General features: G+C 38.7%; 2 protein-coding genes across 4 annotated transcripts in view; one reads left to right on the plus strand and one right to left on the minus strand.

Annotated features, from left to right (window-relative positions):
• DIS3 (DIS3 homolog, exosome endoribonuclease and 3'-5' exoribonuclease) overlaps positions 1-6143 on the minus strand; it is a 28156-nt gene extending 22013 nt beyond the window's left edge. The window contains exons 1-4 of one of the 3 annotated variants that reach the window (XM_043580388.1): positions 5852-6143; positions 5504-5571; positions 2417-2610; positions 1477-1550 (exon numbers count right to left, since the gene is read on the minus strand). In XM_043580388.1, the coding sequence (XP_043436323.1) occupies positions 1477-1550; positions 2417-2610; positions 5504-5571; positions 5852-6079 (564 nt within the window). In that variant the 5' untranslated portion in view covers positions 6080-6143. Of the gene's footprint in view, positions 1-1476; positions 1551-2416; positions 2611-5075; positions 5234-5503; positions 5572-5851 lie in introns of those variants that run through there. The other 2 variants (XM_043580367.1, XM_043580378.1) reach the window with 2 other exon arrangements.
• Positions 6144-6358: 215 nt separating this feature from the next.
• Positions 6359-17579, plus strand: part of PIBF1 (progesterone immunomodulatory binding factor 1) — a 209735-nt gene continuing 198514 nt past the window's right edge. Inside the window, exons 1-4 of the mRNA XM_043580403.1 lie at positions 6359-6614; positions 7651-7946; positions 12360-12460; positions 15581-15779. Of these exons, the coding sequence (XP_043436338.1) occupies positions 7695-7946; positions 12360-12460; positions 15581-15779 (552 nt within the window). The 5' untranslated portion in view covers positions 6359-6614; positions 7651-7694. The remainder of the gene's footprint in view (positions 6615-7650; positions 7947-12359; positions 12461-15580; positions 15780-17579) is intronic.

A 17579-nucleotide genomic window follows, 5' to 3' on the forward strand; every position in this document is an offset into this window, starting at 1 on the left:
TCTTTCTCCTTCTAGACCAGTGCTATCCAAAACAACTTTGAGATAGGAATATGCTTTCTGTGATCTCCAATATGGTAGCCATGGGACACAAGTGTGAGCACTTCTAAGGTGAGTAATGCAACTGAGATTTAAACTGATTTAAATCTGAATTAAACTTAAACAGCCAGATGCAACTAGTGGCTACCTGTTAGAGCAGTCTCTGAATCTATATTCTAAAAAAAATATCAAGCCCACCTTTTATTTTCTCACTTCGTTTTAGTTTTGTAAAATAATCATGATTGAAGATAAGCAGGGTGAAGGAAAGGCTGGATGTCTGTCTAATGTCCTATCACATAAAATATGTTTCTATAATAACGATAGCTGCCATTTACATTTACCGTAGCTATGTGCCATGCAGTGAAATAAGAATTTTATTAATACTGTTATTTCATTTGACTCTTATAACCATGCTATGAAGTCATTGCTAAATCTACCTTATATATAAGGAAGTGAGTGCCCATGAGGTTCACTGATTCACTTAGCATGCCCTCCCATATCCCACTATTGTAAGAATCCCTTTATTCCTCTTTCTGCCTCTAACTTTGCCCTTGATACAATGCATCATCTTACAAATTGGAATCAGAATGGTCTTTCCAATGAATAACATTTCTGATCATTCTCCCCCATTCCTCCCAGGCATACTCTCATATACTCTTAATTTCTTTCAGCCTGCCTATGAGGTAGGAAGCCCAGAATCCTATCTGCTATCTTTCTCTTCATAGCAGTCCTTTAGAATAAGATAGTTTAAAAATTACTGACCTACAGAATAAATTCTAGACCTTTGTTAGATGGCCCCTACCCTTCCTGTGCTATCTCTTATGGTTCCTTCCCTTCTTCCTTCAGGACTAATGCTACAGCTTTATGCTCTCTGTCTGCACTGCACACTACTTCCTTATTGGTCAAATCCTTATGCCTTATTCACAAACCAGCTATGGATTCCTTTATCCATTCATTCTAATGGTGCCACCACGTGACAGGTCCTACTCAGGTTGCTGAGAGTGTATTAATGAACAATGCTAGTTTAGAAAGTCTTTCTTTAAGAATGGCATTTTTGGGGGCATCTGGGTGGCTCAGTTGGTTGGGCATCAGACTTCGGCTCAGGTCATGATCTCAAGGTTCGTGAGTTCGAGCCCCCATCAGGCTCTCTGCTGTTAGCACAGAGCCTGCTTTGGATCCTCTGTCTCCCTCTCTCTCTCTCTTCCTCCCCCGCTCTCTCTTTCCCTCTCAGAAATAACAAACATTAAAAAAAATTTTTTTAATGTTATTTTAATAAGCCTATTATAGTCACTCTTGTTTATAACCCAGCTCCTAATGAACTCCAGCTTACCTACTGATATTCCCATTTTTTAATTTGTTTAACTGTAAATCTAATATCCCAAAGTGGCCATTTTAATACTCTCACTTTTCAAAAACAAAATAAAACAAACTCAAACTTACCCCTTCTTCAGACAAACAAGCAAGACGATCTATGAGTTCTGGGTTAGCAGTTAGGCTCTTTACATATTCTTCACCTGAAAAGTAAGTTTTGTTGTTCTCAATAAAATCAAGTGATTTTTTTTAGATAAGAAAACATGAATAATGTTGTTTATATTACATCTATCAATTCTTTTTAAAACCTGCATCTGTTGATATGGTCATGTCTAAGCAGAAGTATCAGGTTAAGCATATCTATGAGTTTTTATTACAAAACCAAGTACAAAGGGTGATGGGGAAAGTTACCAGCCACTGGCCACCACAACTTACTTGGCTGAGAAATGCTGAGAAATTTAAAAATGCAAAATATCACATGAAGTTATATAGAAACATGAAAATATTAAATATTCAAGTGACCATCTGACCAAGGGTCTGATGGTAGTTCATATTTGCAAATGCCTATAAAAATTAACAGCTTCAGGGCATCTGACTGGCTCAACTGGTTACGTGTCTCACTCGATTTCAGCTCAGGTCATGATCTCACAGTTTGTGGGTTCGAGCTCTGCATTGGACTCTCTGCACTGACAGTGTTGAGCCTGCTTGGGGTCTCCCTCTCTCTCTGCCCTTCCTCCACTGGCATGTGCTCTCCCTCTCTCAAAACCAAATGATGAGGGGCGCCTGGGTGGCTCAGTCAGTTAAGCGTTCGACTTCGGCTCAGGTCAAGATCTCACAGTTTGTGAGTTCGAGTCCCGCGTCAGGTTCTGTGCTGACAGCTCAGAGCCTAGAGCCTGCTTTGGATTCTGTGTCTCCCTCTCTCTCTCCGCCCCTCCCCCGCTCACACTGTCCCTCTCTCTCTCTCTCTCTCTCAAAAATAAACATTAAAAAAAAAATTTAAAAAAACAAAAAACAAAAAAACAACAGATAAACTAAAAAAAAAATTAACAGTTTCTACATTTAGACTTACAAGTGAAAGCTGGTATTCCTTCTTCTATGGCTTTTTCTTTGTTTTTCTTGTCATTTGTTATGAAGATAACTTGCAGGTGATTCTCTGCTGACATTTTCTTCAAGTGTTCATTGTACCATTTTGCTGCTACTCGAATAGCTCTATCATTTCTGTCATTAGCATTTTCTCCCTGTTCCTGTTCTACATAAGTTTCTCTAAATACAAAGGAGAAAATGAAATAAATGAAAACCAACAGAAATAATATACAAAGGCTTAGGACATATATGCTAAACTTAAAAGTCCATGGTACGTATTTTCCTCTTGAGCGCATTCAGATTCATGCCTCAGGAAATATATGAGAACCTTATAGTTTTTAAGACAATGATTGCTTGAAAAATAAGGCAATCATGTTATTAATGAAACTATAAAAAGGCTAAAACAATTTTACTTCACAAAAAAATATTCAAGAGCAGAATTTATATTTTAGATTGAGATCTTAAATAACAATTTATTGTAAAAACTATAATAAAACTTTTCAGGTTTGATAAGATATTATTTGAAGTACAGATTAACAGTAATTCTCAAAAGCTACAAAGAGGATGTTCTAATCATATGATTCTACAGTCATTAAATACACAACACATATAAATTACCAACAGTAAGCACTTAATAAAATGGAAGAGGTTATCTAAAGACTGAAAGACCACATACAAATAATGACTGCATATTCCTTCCTAGTCTATCCACTCTAAATTCCCAAATATGTTGGCATACTTACTTCCTTAAAATTGCTTTTCAAAACCAAATTTAAATAACAAAATTTAGTGCAAAACTTTTAGTACTTACAAGTAATAGATTCAACTTTAGAATCTTAGACTTGTATTAATAGTTTTCAGAACTGCTTCATTCCTCACCATTAAATGCCCCTGCTAATGCTTTAAGCTTATCAGTTAGACACAATCATTAATTTCTGAATTGGTTTTAGCTTGACTTGAGCAATAGAATCTTGGATGAGATTTGCCCAAGTGTCCTAAGATTCTTCCCACCAACTCCAGTATTGCTAAGCTATATTCATTGCACTTAGGCAGAAAAACTGCTAACCTCTGATGAAGAATCTGATGATAATGCTCCACAAAAACTTGGTCTTTCTGCACTGAAAAACAAGTAAATTTTCTGAATTTCAAAAAGCTAAGAATAAGATGACTACAAGTGCTTTACCAATGATTTTTACAAGAATAATACCTAAATTGGCGCTATAAAAATAAAGAGAAGGAAAAAAAACCAAGATGAAAACAGAGGGAGGCAAACCAAAGGAAAATTTTAAATACAGAGAACAAACTGAGGGTTGCTGGAGGGGTGGGTTAAATGGTTGATGGGCATTAAGGAGAACATTTTTGGGGATGAGTGCTGGGTGTCATATGTAAGAGATGAACCACTGGGTTCTACTCCTGAAGCCAGGACTACACTGTGTGTTAACCAACTTGAATATAAATTTAAAAAAATAAATAAATAAGAGAAAATTGAGAAATTAAGTATTTTCAAATATGCATATTCTGATGAGATTTCATTACCAGAATTCTACCGTCTAATCTACTGAGGGTGATTTTGCTGCCCAGGAACATTTGACAATGTCTGGAAACATTCTGGGTTGTTACAACTCTGTGAATAGAGGGGGACTGGGGGTCACTACAGGCATGTAGAAGCACAAGATACTGCTAAACATCCTATGATGTAAAAGACAGCCTATTCACAATAAAGAATTATTCAGTCCAAAATGTCAACAGTGCTAAGGCAGGTTGAGAAGCCTTAATGTAGTAAAATTATACTATATGTCAACCCAGATTATTTATGTAACAAAACAAATAACAATAAATGGGGGGGGGAGAGAAGTAGCAATTTATTTTCACACCCTTATGCTGAAAGGGTGTAAATCTGAAATACAACAAAGAAGTCTGTTTCTTAACCTTATCTTCTTCAATGTGATCAGTTATAAGGTATTAGTTTAACTTTTAAAAACCCATTAATAAATCTGCTTTATATTGTTAAACCCTCTCTTTCATAAACTCTTACATTTTATCAATCTATGTTGACATCAAATAACACAGTATTCTAGGAACCTAGGAAAATCTCATCTTCTAAGATTCTTTGAAAAAAAATTTTTTTAATGTTTTTATTTTTGAGAGAGAGAAGAGACTGAGCGCGAGCCAGGGAGAGGCAGAGAGAGAGGGAGACACAGAATCCGAAGCAGGCTCCAGGCTCTGAGCTGTCAGCACAGAGCCCCATGCTGGGCTCGAACCCACGGACCACGTGATCATGACCTGAGCCAAAGTCAGCCGCTTAACCGACTGAACCACCCAGGCACCCCATCATCTTCCAAGATTCTTATTGCTCAACTCATGCTAAAACCAACTCAAAATGAAAACGTTTTGGAAACAAAAGTACTGACTGCAGCCTAGGAGTCCAGAGACCTTAGTTCTAGGTTTGAACTAATGACTATATGACCTTAGTGAGGTCCACTGAGCATTATGTCTGTACAATTGTGTAACAATCAAATAACACTCCCATAAGTATGAAACTTACCACATGTTTTCTGACAATGTCACGGTTACTGGCAGGAACTCTTCCCCAAATTTAGCCAATTGTATGGTTTTCTGATAATTAACATAAAAATTTCCCCTACCTATGGTGCTCATTAGTGAACGTATAGAAATGCTTCTCCTGGTTATTAGTCACATCTCGGATTCGTTTATATACAGGAGCACTCCGATTTCTCACTTCTTGCAGAACCGTCTGCAGTACAATTACATTCCTGATAGCTGGGTCTTCAAGAACATCGATCTTAAAAGAATGAAAAAATAAGTAAAGTTAAACTTTCCTATGTTCACTGATAAGCTGTTTCTGCCAAACATAAAACTGTGTCGATTTAAAAAAACAAACACTAAATATACGTTAAACTAAGGAGCTATTTTGCTACAGAAAACCCTTCGGGTCTATTAGAGAATAGCACATATTAAACAGACTAAATACAAAACTTCGCAGAATTAAGACCGTTAATAAATAAATAAATAAATACGTTGGCCCACATGGTTTTCATTCGTAGGCACTTACAAGCTGCCTGGGAGTCGCAGGCTGGAGGCCACAGAAGCCCAGGTCCCCGGCCTCCAGACTCTTAAAATCTAAGGCAGAAGAGACACCAGGAGTTAGAAAAATAACCTAAAATTCTTATGACTCCAAGAACTCAAAAAAAAAAAAAAAAAAACCCCACACACACAAAAAAACCCACAATACAAAGAAAAGAACCTTGGCCTGGGGGACAGGAGGCAAGGGTCTGCCTCTCCCTAAGTAGGTAATGCTTTTCCAAGACGCGCCTCCTTGGGCCTCAATTTCCCTATTCTGTCACACCCCCTTCTCCTGGTGGTGCCGAAAAGACCCCGGATCTCCCGCCCTCGGACGCACCTGATGCAGCAGCACATTGGTGTCAGGAAGCAAGTAGTGCGGCCAGGGGCACAGGCTGCTCGCCGGATCCAGGGGCTGCGGCTCGAGGACCGGCCCCTCGTGGGCACCGCCGCACGCCGCGCACCCGGGCGCGCCGCAGCCGATGTCGTCCCGCAAGTAATGCTCGCGCACGATCTTCATCACGCCACCTGCCCGCGTCTTTTTTAAGAAAGTCTTGGACTTGAGCATCTTGCTGGCAGCGCAGAATCCCGACCCTTACCGCGCTCTTCCGGTGAAGAGTAACAAGCAGCAGCCCTACCGCACGACTGTACTTTACCCCGAAGTTCACCCCTTCCCGCTCCAGGGTATTAGTAAATACCTCTCGCGGGAAAACGTCGAGGCTGACATTGGTTGGCTCTCTGAGGGCTGCGAGGATTGGGCAAAAACTAGAAACTCGGGAGGATTGGCAGATCTCGGAGCCATTTCCATCCACGATCTAGGCGGGACCCGCCTGTGGACCACAGCTCCCAGCATGCGTTGCTTCCCGCGTCGGGGTGGATCCAGTCTGAGTTCCGGCGACTGTACGCTGCCGCTTCCTCCGTCCTCCTCGGGGCGCGGAAGTGGTTGTCTTGGTGACGGGTCCTAACGGTCTCCGACCTGAGATTACTGGTTAAGGGGCTGCAACCTGAGCTTCTGTTCCGAGACGCTTTCAGGTCCTTGAAGTGGACGCGGTGGGTGGGTGGCTGGTCCAGCCTTCGACGTGGAGTAATTTGAAGCTTTCGAGGTAGCGCGCCGCGCTGGCCCTTCCTTTCCCGCGCGGGGTAGGGAATCCTAGGCTGCCAGGCTTGGTTTTTCTTCACTGTCGCACGTGTGGGCAGTCCCAGGCGCTGGTCCTTTGTAACCCAGATGCTGCCTTTCTCTGATTTCGCCTTTCTTTACCCTCTTTCCTTTGAAAGGAGGGGTGCCGTTTCCCCTCCATACATCTTTTTTTCTGATCATTCAGTTTAGAAAAGCTGATATCTGTAGTACCGTAAATAACTTATTATGTCGTTTAGTATTAAAACACGAGAATTTCTAAAACCCTTGTGAAAGGGTAAGAAATTCGATTTAAAACACTTGAATTTTTCTTTTCTACATTCTTGTTTTTATTCTATGTGGAAGTCTATTAGAACGTATTCATTTCACTGTCTTCCCATTTTTTAAAAGTCTTCAGTGTTGCCTCATTGTGGAGTAAATTTCGGACACATTTTGACACTTGAGGATTCTCTGGAATCTCGATTATTAAGGTCGTATGTGTGTTTGTATATGAGGGGTGGGGCGAGTCCTACTCAAATTCAGAAAGACTTGGCCCCAGCCGAACGACCACTATCTTCTGATGTTGGGTATATTCGCCAACCTTAATTCCTGCATGTTTGTTTTTTTTTTTCTTTTACTGCTCTAAATCCTACTTCTACATAACCTTCCACCTATCAACTCAGAAGTGGCTAATCTCATCTCGAATGCGTGCTCCTTTTATTGATAGTGTTCCTGGGTACTACTCACTTATGGCTTTTATCCTTTACGTCCAAGATTTCTTTGTTTCCTCCAAGTAAGATTCCGGCCCCCAGGACCAGGGTTTTTTATTCATCAAGCGCAAATTCATAGTCAGGCTTAATGAGCTTAATGTTTGACTTGAGCCATAGTTTACTAATCTGTCCTAAACGAGGGGTCCTCCAGATTGTCTAATAATTACTTAGGCATCCTTAGTGTCTCTTTAGTATTCTTTATGCTTTCCATTAAGAATGTTTGAGTACATTTAAATAAATATTTTTAACCCTCAGGAAATTGAAATAGAACTGGAGAAGAAAACTGACCCATAAAAAAGATGTCTCGAAAAATTGCCAAGGCATCAAAAAAGGTGAACATCTCTAGCTCTCTGGAATCTGAAGATATTAGTCTAGAAACAACAATTCCTACAGATGATATTTCATCATCAGAAGAACGAGATGGGAAAATTAAAATCACCCAGCAACTAATTGAACGTAAAGAACTACTTCATAATATTCAGTTACTGAAAATAGAACTATCCCAGAAAAATATGATGATAGACAACTTGAAAGTGGATTATCTTACAAAGGTAAGATTTGGTGTAATTTTTGTTACCTGTGTGCTTTATTGTCTTCAAACTGCAGAGAAATAAGAATTAAAATTATGCATATGTAATCTGCACTTGATATGCTTATCATTTCAAGAAGTAAGTTATATTTTCTTGCATAGTTAAAAAAAAAAAAAACTTTCTGGAAGGAGAGAGGATGTGAATTATATTGCTGTGTACTGAACAAAAATCCCTGAAGGAGGGGATGATTTGAAGTTGGGCAGGGATGAATTGCCTCTGTAAACCCAATTTTTTGAATCTAGCATGTGTGAGGTATATCTTTTTAGGTGTTTTTCCCAGCCAAGTTGTTTTCTGCTTCATTGAGAATTGACCCTGATGTAACTAGTTTGATAGGGGCAATCAAGATCATAATTAGGTTAGTGAGTCTGTATAGTCCTCTGTCCAGGGGATTTGGTTTCTTTGATTTGTTTCTGTTTGATAGTTAGTGTGTCTTAGAACCAAGTGGAATTTCAGTTACCATAGTGTTTAACAAGTGGTTTTTGCCAAATAAGAAGGGATGTCTTAGTCCTTGTTTTTTTTTTTTTTTTTTTTTTTTCCTCTTGTGTGTTTATTTATAGGTATGGAGTATTTTATGTAAGACCTGGTAAAATTGTCACTAGTTCTAAGAAATTTACAGTGATTTCAGAAAGATAGGAGACACTTCTTAATTCTTACTACTTCTGTCTCTGAGAAAAATCTTTTCTTTCCAACAGTAGATTCTCCACTTTTACTCTTGATCCCACCTCTTCCTACCCGCCCCCATTTTGTTGTTTCACTTACACTTTCTTTCCTGTTAAGTCAGCCTCCTATTTTAGCTCTTGCCAATTATACCAACATACTTCAGTATCTTGCCACTAGAAAAAATTGTTGACCATCCCTCCCTAGTAAAATGAGGTGTCCTAAACCCCAACATCTTCATGAAGTAAAGAAGTAATTTAGGTACACTTTTTAAAAACATTAATGGCTAACTTTTATTGAGTGCTTCTTCTGTGCCATACATTGTTCTATGAGATTTTCATGTGTTACCTCATTTAAACCTCACAACAACTCTGTGAGGTGTAAGTGCTTTTAGGAGGATCTTCCCTGCCCCTTAACATGAAATGAATCAATATGATAAATTAGCCCACTTCCTGATATTTGGTAAAAGCACACAATATTAGTTATTGTTGCTATTGCCTATTAAAATAATATCCTCATTTTTCACCCATTTTATTTTTTATACTTTATATGTGTATTCATAGGAACTACCTGACTTTTTTTGGTATCTGTCTCTTTTAATGGACTGTAAGGTTCATGAGAACAGGGGTTTCTTTGTAGTCTTGTGTCTCATCATCTCCAGCACTTAAAACAGTTCCTGACACGTCGTAAGTATGCAACTGTTTCTTAAATGAGGGACTGAACTCCATTTCACTTTGGATAAAACAGAATCACAAGTGGTTAATAGCATATGAAGGCCATTTAGATGGAAGTGATGGAGCCAGGTAGGATTCAAACCAAGAGATCTAAAGCCCATACTCTTAGTGAATCTCCTAACATGTTCTTAGGTTGTCTGTACAGTCACCTACTTAGGTGACTTGGTCTAGTCTAGGTCACTTGGTATTTTACCAGTGTGTCCAGTGGTTTTCTATCTGTTACAATAGTTTCCTATTGTTGATTGTTTCCTGTTGTCTATTTGTTTCTGTCTGCCCTTGGGCAGATCCCTTAACTTGTTAGTCTCTTATTTTCCGTAAAATAAGAAAAATAGTAGTATTTACTTCATGGAGTTGTTGGGAAGATTCAATTAATCAATGTACATAGCTCATGATACCTGCAGTAAAATAAGTAACTATAGCTACTATACTTATTCAGCACTATATTATTTTTGTACCACGTAGTGCTTAGTACAGTTTTTATTGTTGTGGTTTTCCAGTTGGACCGCAAATGTAGAAAACCGGATTAGCATATTCCTGAGTTTATGTCACCTAATCATCACTGATCCTTGCCAAGGCCATTTATTTTTCTTCAATGTTTACTTATTTATTTTGAGAGAGAAAGAGCACATGCTCACGCAGGAGTGACAGAGAGGGAGAGAGAGAATCCCAAGCAGGGATTCATTCAGTCAGCACACTGTCAGCACAGAGCCCGACATGGAGCTCCATCCCACGAACTGTGAGATCAGACCTGAGCCCAGCTCAGGAGTAGGATGCTTAACAGACTGAGTCACCCAGGCGCCCCAAGGCCACTTTTTATTTTGTGTACTTTTTTTATTCCCATGGCTCATTTCCCTTTTCTTTTTTTTTTTTTTTTTTTCAACGTTTATTTATTTTTGGGACAGAGAGAGACAGAGCATGAACGGGGGAGGGGCAGAGAGAGAGGGAGACACAGAATCGGAAACAGGCTCCAGGCTCCGAGCCATCAGCCCAGAGCCTGACGCGGGGCTCGAACTCACGGACCGCGAGATCGTGACCTGGCTGAAGTCGGACGCTTAACCGACTGCGCCACCCAGGCGCCCCTCATTTCCCTTTTCTATGCAACCGTTTTAATGGTTTTTTTTTAAACATTTGTTCTTGAAAATGGGTATTTTTTTCCTTTACATAAATGTAAATTGCATGTTTTGCTTTAGAGTTTATCTCTTTCATAGTTTTTATTTTTTTTCCCAACTCAGTGCTGCTTTTGAAATCATAATGGTTACTATGGTATATCTAGTCTTCTGCTTCTAACTTCAACATAATTATTTCTGTGTGTGTCTACCAATCTATCCATCCACTACCACAGTGATAGGCACTTAGGATGCCGCCCAACTCTTTGCCACCACATGCAACATGGGCCTTCTGTAGACATTTCTCTTCTGGACCTGTGTGATCATTTCTTTGGCATATATACTCACGAGTAGAATTTCTGGCTCACAGGGTATATGTAGACTTAACTAAACTGAGCGTACTGTCAAATTACTCTCCAGAATAGCTGCCTCCACTACATTACCATGCTTTTTTGTCCATGAGCAGTAGGGTTGTTTTGCTTAGAGACCCTTTGGGAGTAAGATGTTTGCTGTCAAATATATGGAAAAATACGGTAGAAGAATTACACTTCTGTAATTCATCAAATCCAAGGCAACTTGATTGTAAAGTGGACCCTTACTTGTATCACTGAGATTAAGAACTGCCAAGTTAAATTGTTACGTGCTAGAGATTGTAAAATGCATTCCAGTTTCAGAGATGTAATTTGTGAAGAAGTTAGGTTCTGAAGGAACAGAATTTTTAGCCACTTATTTATTCTCTAAGGTTTACCAATACATTGAGCATTGGGGTTACGAGATGAACATCTCATTATTCAGCATTACAAAAAAATTTCCCTCATCAGATTATCACTCCCTGATAATAGAAGTCACAGGAAAGGCAGATTTCTGCTGACTATAAACCTGTTTTTGCTATTAACATTTAAATGGTCTGATTGAAGTTACTGAGCTTCCTGTCATTGGAAGCATTCAAGTAATCCTGAAAGGTCAAATGTCATGATATAGGTATTTTTGCTGTGGAAGAAGGTTGGATCAGCTGTCCAGTGTTTTAGGGATTAACACTGTTAATACCAGCTGTTAGTACCAGAGATTTAGAAAATGGTATCTGCCTAGACCAGAACTGTGGAAACAGTAGCTTACACAGGATAAGAATTTTGTTTCTCTGTTTTAACAGGAATCTGAAAATAGGTAGTTGGCTTGGTATGGTTATTCCTTGATATTGTTAGGAGCACAGGTTCCTATTAACGTTTTTGCAGCTGTTTTAAGCATGTAGTTTTCACAGATGCCTGATCTACCTCCGGCACTGTATCCATGTTACAGGCAGACATGAGAAGGGTAATAGGAAAATAGGCACATGCCAAAGGATTCAATTAAAGAGCTTTCCCAGAGGCTCCAGCCAGTGACCTCAATAAACCAGAACTAGAGGACAGCCTGGCAAAAAAACTTTTATGTGGCAGCAGTTTAAACCACAGTTTCAAAACCATTTGTATGAACAGACTGTAATTTGTTGACACAACCATTGCAAAGGAACCTCTATTCATCTTTAGCCTTTTTTTTTTTTTTTTAATTTTTTTTTTAATTTTTTTTTATTTTTTTTATAACATTTATTTATTTTTGGGACAGAGAGAGACAGAGCATGAACGGGGGAGGGGCAGAGAGAGAGGGAGACACAGAATTGGAAACAGGCTCCAGGCTCCGAGCCATCAGCCCAGAGCCTGACGCGGGGCTCAAACTCACGGACTGCGAGATCGTGACCTGGCTGAAGCCGGACGCTTAACCGACTGCGCCACCCAGGCGCCCCGTAGCCTTTTTTTTTTTTTTACGTTTAGTATTTTTCAAACATTTCTTAATGATAAATTTGAAAGTTGACCATGTAATTTACCTCTTTCTTTTTTATGAAGATTGAAGAACTAGAGGAGAAACTTAATGATGCTCTTCACCAGAAGCAACTACTGACATTGAGATTAGACAATCAATTGACTTTTCAACAGAAGGATGCCAGGTAAGAAAGTTTTTAAAAAGCAGCAATACCTATTTAGCCGTTAAAAGTAATTTCATTACCTGTTCGTGCATGTGATTGCAAGCTAAAATAAAGAAAGAAATTTTAAGTCAGTAAAGGTAAGAATTTTTACATCCAGGCCAACCAAAAAAAAGTAGGTTATTTGATATGATACAATACACAAAATACAAAAAGTCAAAATTCAACGTTCATTCAACAAACTGTGCTGATGTAAGTGAGCCGTAAATGACAATGGAAGTTCTGTAAACTCCGCACCACTTAATATGCTTTCTGGATTAACCTTTCTTCATTTCCTCTGTAAAACACACTAATTCTTGTGGCCCATTTAACTCTGCAAGTTTAAATTATCTTCTGTTTTGCCTGCATACTTTCTCCCAGCTCAGTTGTGTACTTACTTACCAAGAGTCCATTGTGTTTACCATCAAATATGCCTATGATGGTTGTACTTACTACAGTTATATAATTTAATTAAGAATGATGTAACCAGTGAAAGATAAGCTGTTTCTGTGTAAACTATAAGGAATTCTTTGGGACAATTAATAAAAGTGAGTAATTTTAAAAAATAATCATCAAAGTAAATAAAAGCAAGACAGATTTAAAAGTTGGGAACAAAAATCAAATCCATAAAAACCATCCTCTCAGATTTCTTACCAAGTGTCTTTTAAGGTAAAGAAATTGAACTTGGCCGGGGCGCCTGGGTGGCTCAGTCGGTTGAACGGTCCGACTTCTGCTCAGGTCATGATCTCGTGGTCTGTGAGTTCGAGCCCCGCGTTGGGCTCTGTGCTGACAGCTCAGAGCCTGGAGCCTGCTTCTGATTCTGTGTCTCCCTCTCTCTCTGCCCCTCCCCGCTCATGCTGTCTCTCTGTCTGTCAAAAATAAATAAACATGAAAAAAAAAATTTAAAGAAATTGAACTTGGCAATCATGAACAATGATTTTCACAAAAACAAAGCATACCTTTATATTTAAAAAAATTTGAAGCCTACGTAGAAAATTTGGCGAGTAAATGCTGTTTTCTGTGTTTTAACTACAAGTGAATGTGTAGGGGTGCCTGGCTGGCTCAGTCATTAGAGCGTGTGACTCTTGATCTCAGGGTCGTGAGTTTGAGCCTCACATTGGGTGTAGAGATTATTTAAATAAATAAAATTAAAAAAAAGAAGTAACTGTATACAGTACTTTTCTTTCTTTAAGATTTCATTATTGGGGTGCCTGGGTAGCTCAGTCGGTTAAGCATCTGACTTCAGCTCAGGTCATGATCTCAAAGTTTTTGAATTTGAGCCCTGTGTCAGGCTCTGAGCTGACACCTCAGAGCCTGGAGCTTGCTTTGGATTCTGTGTCTCCCTCTCTCTCTGCCCCTCCCCTGCTTGCTCACTCTCTCTCTCCCTCTGTCTCTCTCTCTGTCTCTCAAAAATAAATAAACATTAAAAAAAATTAAAAGATTTCATTAACTGATACTTTTAAAAATTATCTGACCAGTTACTAGGCAGTATCACGTTAGATCAGTGGTTCTGAAACTTTGGTATGCATCAGAACTGTGTAGAGAGCTTGTTAGGAAGGACTATTAGTCCCCACCCTCTGATGTTCTAATTTGAGTGAGCCCTGAGAACCTGTATTTCTATCATGTTCTTGGGTGATACTGATGCTGTAGGTCTGGGGACAATACGTTGGGAACCACTGCATTCAATGGTAGGGCTTCTACTCAAATTCTTGAGGCATTTTTCAGATTAAATGATGCTGAGAGGGCAATTGAGAGGCTGCTGCAATAATCCTCTTGATAGCTGATGTTGGTAAAAAGTGGTTGGATTTTTAATGTATTTTGAAGGTAGAGCTGATAGGATGTCCTAATGAATTACATGTGGTTAAGAGAAAAATAAGGAGTCAAGGATTGTGCCAATATTTTGGTTTGAATAAATGAAGGGTGGAATTGCTGTCAACTAAGATGGGGAAACCACAGCGGAATAGGTCTGTGAGCAAAGAGCAGGAGTTCAGTTTAGGACGTGTTTGGTTAGCGTTGTCTTACTAGAAGTCCATGTGTAGGTAAATAGAAGAGTTTGGTCTAGAGCTATATATCTGGAAGTCATTAGGATATGGATGGTAGCATTTAAGTCATAAGACTAGATGAATTCCTCAAGGTAGTGAATATAGACAGAGAAGAGGGCCAAATACTCCAAACATGAAGACAAACCAGAAAAGGAGAAGGAGCAAATACCAGAGAAAAATGACAAAAGTAAAGTGACTTGGAAGCCAGGCGAAGAGAGTGTGTATAAAGGAAGGAGAGAGCATGTGTCAAGTAATCATTAGGTCATAGATGAAAAGAACTGGGAATTGATCATTAGCAATCTGGATGTCATTAGTAACCTTGAGATTTCTGTAGGAGGGATGAAAACCTAATTGGCATGGGTTTAAAAAGAAGGGCGTCAGAGACCGTGAGTATAGACAACTTGTGAGCAGTTTTGCTCCATGGAAGTCCAAACAAAGGAGGCAGTGAAATGGGGTCTCAATTCATTTTTGGGGGGGATAGGAGTAATAATAACAGCATGTGTGTATATTGATGGGTGTGATACAGTAGGGAGGGGAAAGAATCAATTGTCCCTTCCTACTCAAAACCTTCAGAATTGGCAACTAACGATAGCAATGTCTTCTGCATGTGTTCTTTGAGAATGATTATGTACAGATTACTGTTTTCATTAGTTCATGGGTTGAATGAATACTTTATGGTGGTTCAGCGTTGCCATCTTTAAGAGGTATGCCTTAGAATACCTAGAGAAAAAGAAATGAAAATTATTTTATTGAGTAGGGTCCAAAACAGATGTATAAAACTAAAACTTTAAGCAGAGTAAATGTATAATTTTATAATTTGATTTTGAAAATTATTTTTTAAGAATATCAATTTTCTATTTAACAATTTATGTGGCCACACATTTAGAATAAGTATAGAATTGTCTTCATGTTTAACTAGTGAAGTAAATAAGCATTTAGCTGGAGCTAAAAATACTACAGAGCTTCTCATTTCCTAATTTTATGTTACTATAAAAAGGTATCTTTGAGAAAATTAAATCTCAAAGATTTTTTTAAGCTTGCCATAAACTCTTTCCTAATTTAGAAAATATCAAGAACTAATGAAACAAGAAATGGAAACGATTTTATTGAGACAGAAACAACTAGAAGAGACAAATACTCAGCTAAGGGAGAAGGCGGGAGATATTCGTCGAAATCTGCGTGACTTTGAGTTGACAGAGGAGCAATATATGAAACTAAAAGGTTTTCCTGAAGATCAGCTTTCTATTCCTGAATATGTATCTGTAAGTGTGTTGTATCACTTTTTTTAAAAAACACTGCATGTATTTAAAAAAAAATTTTTTTTTAATTTTTTTTTTTTCAACGTTTATTTATTTTTGGGACAGAGAGAGACAGAGCATGAACGGGGGAGGGGCAGAGAGAGAGGGAGACACAGAATCGGAAACAGGCTCCAGGCTCTGAGCCATCAGCCCAGAGCCCGACGCGGGGCTCGAACTCACGGACTGTGAGATCGTGACCTGACCGAAGTCGGACGCTTAACCGACTGCGCCACCCAGGCGCCCCTAAAAAAAAATTTTTTTTAATGTTTATTTATTTTTGAGAGAGAGACAGAGCGTGAGCAGTGGAGGCGCAGAGAGAGAGGGAGACACTGAACTGGAAGCAGGCTCCAGGCTCCAACTGTCAGCTCTGTGCTCTGTGCTTGTGGGTCTCAAACTCAAGAACTATGAGATCATGACCCGAGCCGAAGTGGGAGACTTAACCGACTGAGCCACCCAGGCGCCCCCCAAAAATACTGCATATATTTTCAAATTAAAATATGCCATTTATGTAATAGCCATAACCTTCGAAGTACCAATTAATAATTTTATTATTTTATGGCCCTGCTCTGAAAATGGTGAATGATATTCAGATCACCAAATTTTAAAGGGTCTTGACCATTGACCTCCAAGGTCAAGAATAAATAGGGCTATGAAGTTAATAGCTGCATAGTCCATGGAAATGAGTCATTTTATCATAAACCGGTAGTTTATAATGTTCTCAAAATGCAAAATTATAGAGATAACAGATTAGTGGTTGCCAGGGGTTAGGGATAGTTCAGGATCTCTTGCGGTGTTGGTTACACAAATCTACACATAGGATTCATCTATGGCAGTAGTCTCAAATTTTTTAATGTCAGTATCCCTTTACACTCTCAAAATTACTGAAGACCCCAAGGAGCTTTTGTTTATACGGGTTATATCTATTAGTGTTTACCATAGTGGAAATTAACCTGAGACATTTTCAAAACACAGGAATACATAAGCGCATATTCCATTAGCCTTAAAGGCGATGATCTCATCACACATTAGATAGCCACTGGCAAACATCACTGAACAAGCATAAGAGAACAAGAGTAAAACAGGCAAAAAAAAAAATCTTAGTATAACCAGAAAAATAGTTTTCATCTTTCATTCATCTTTCATCAATTCCCTGAAAGGGTCTCAAAGTGGCAGAGTGGTTACCAGGGGCTCCTAAACCACACATCGAAAACTTCTGGTTTGTGATCTATACATGTTATTTCACCCTTAGAGGCTTGAACTTTTTCATATGTAAAAGGGTTTGTAATATTAATAGTGCCTTTCTGTTGAGGTCATTGTGAAGATTCACTGTGAATATGTATGTAAAATGCTTATTAGCACTGTGCTTAGAACGTAGTATCATTTTTGCAGGAGTGGTGATTGCTACCCTTGGTTCTCATTTGCATAAGGTTTCCAGATTAATGATTTCTTCTAAAAAGAAGTGTTACTTTTCTGTCCATCTTTTAATTTATATAGCTCAAATAAATTTTTTTCTGTCCAAAGTGTACTATCTAAGACAGATGTCTCAAGTGCTGTCGTTGAGGCTTTTTCCATATTAAGTATCAAGTATCCCACTAATAGCAGTTATACATAATTTTGTTCCCTGGTTTGTTAATGTTCTTTGTTATCTTTTGTTTTCACAGATGGTATTATCTTAACTAGTTAGTTATACACAGATTCATTGTGTTGAGGACTAACCTTAGGACTTGCCTCTTGCCAGGTGTGGTACTCTTGCGATACAGCAAT

The sequence above is a fragment of the Prionailurus bengalensis genome, chromosome A1 (assembly GCF_016509475.1).
Source record: "Prionailurus bengalensis isolate Pbe53 chromosome A1, Fcat_Pben_1.1_paternal_pri, whole genome shotgun sequence".
NCBI classification, from domain to species: domain Eukaryota; kingdom Metazoa; phylum Chordata; class Mammalia; order Carnivora; family Felidae; genus Prionailurus; species Prionailurus bengalensis.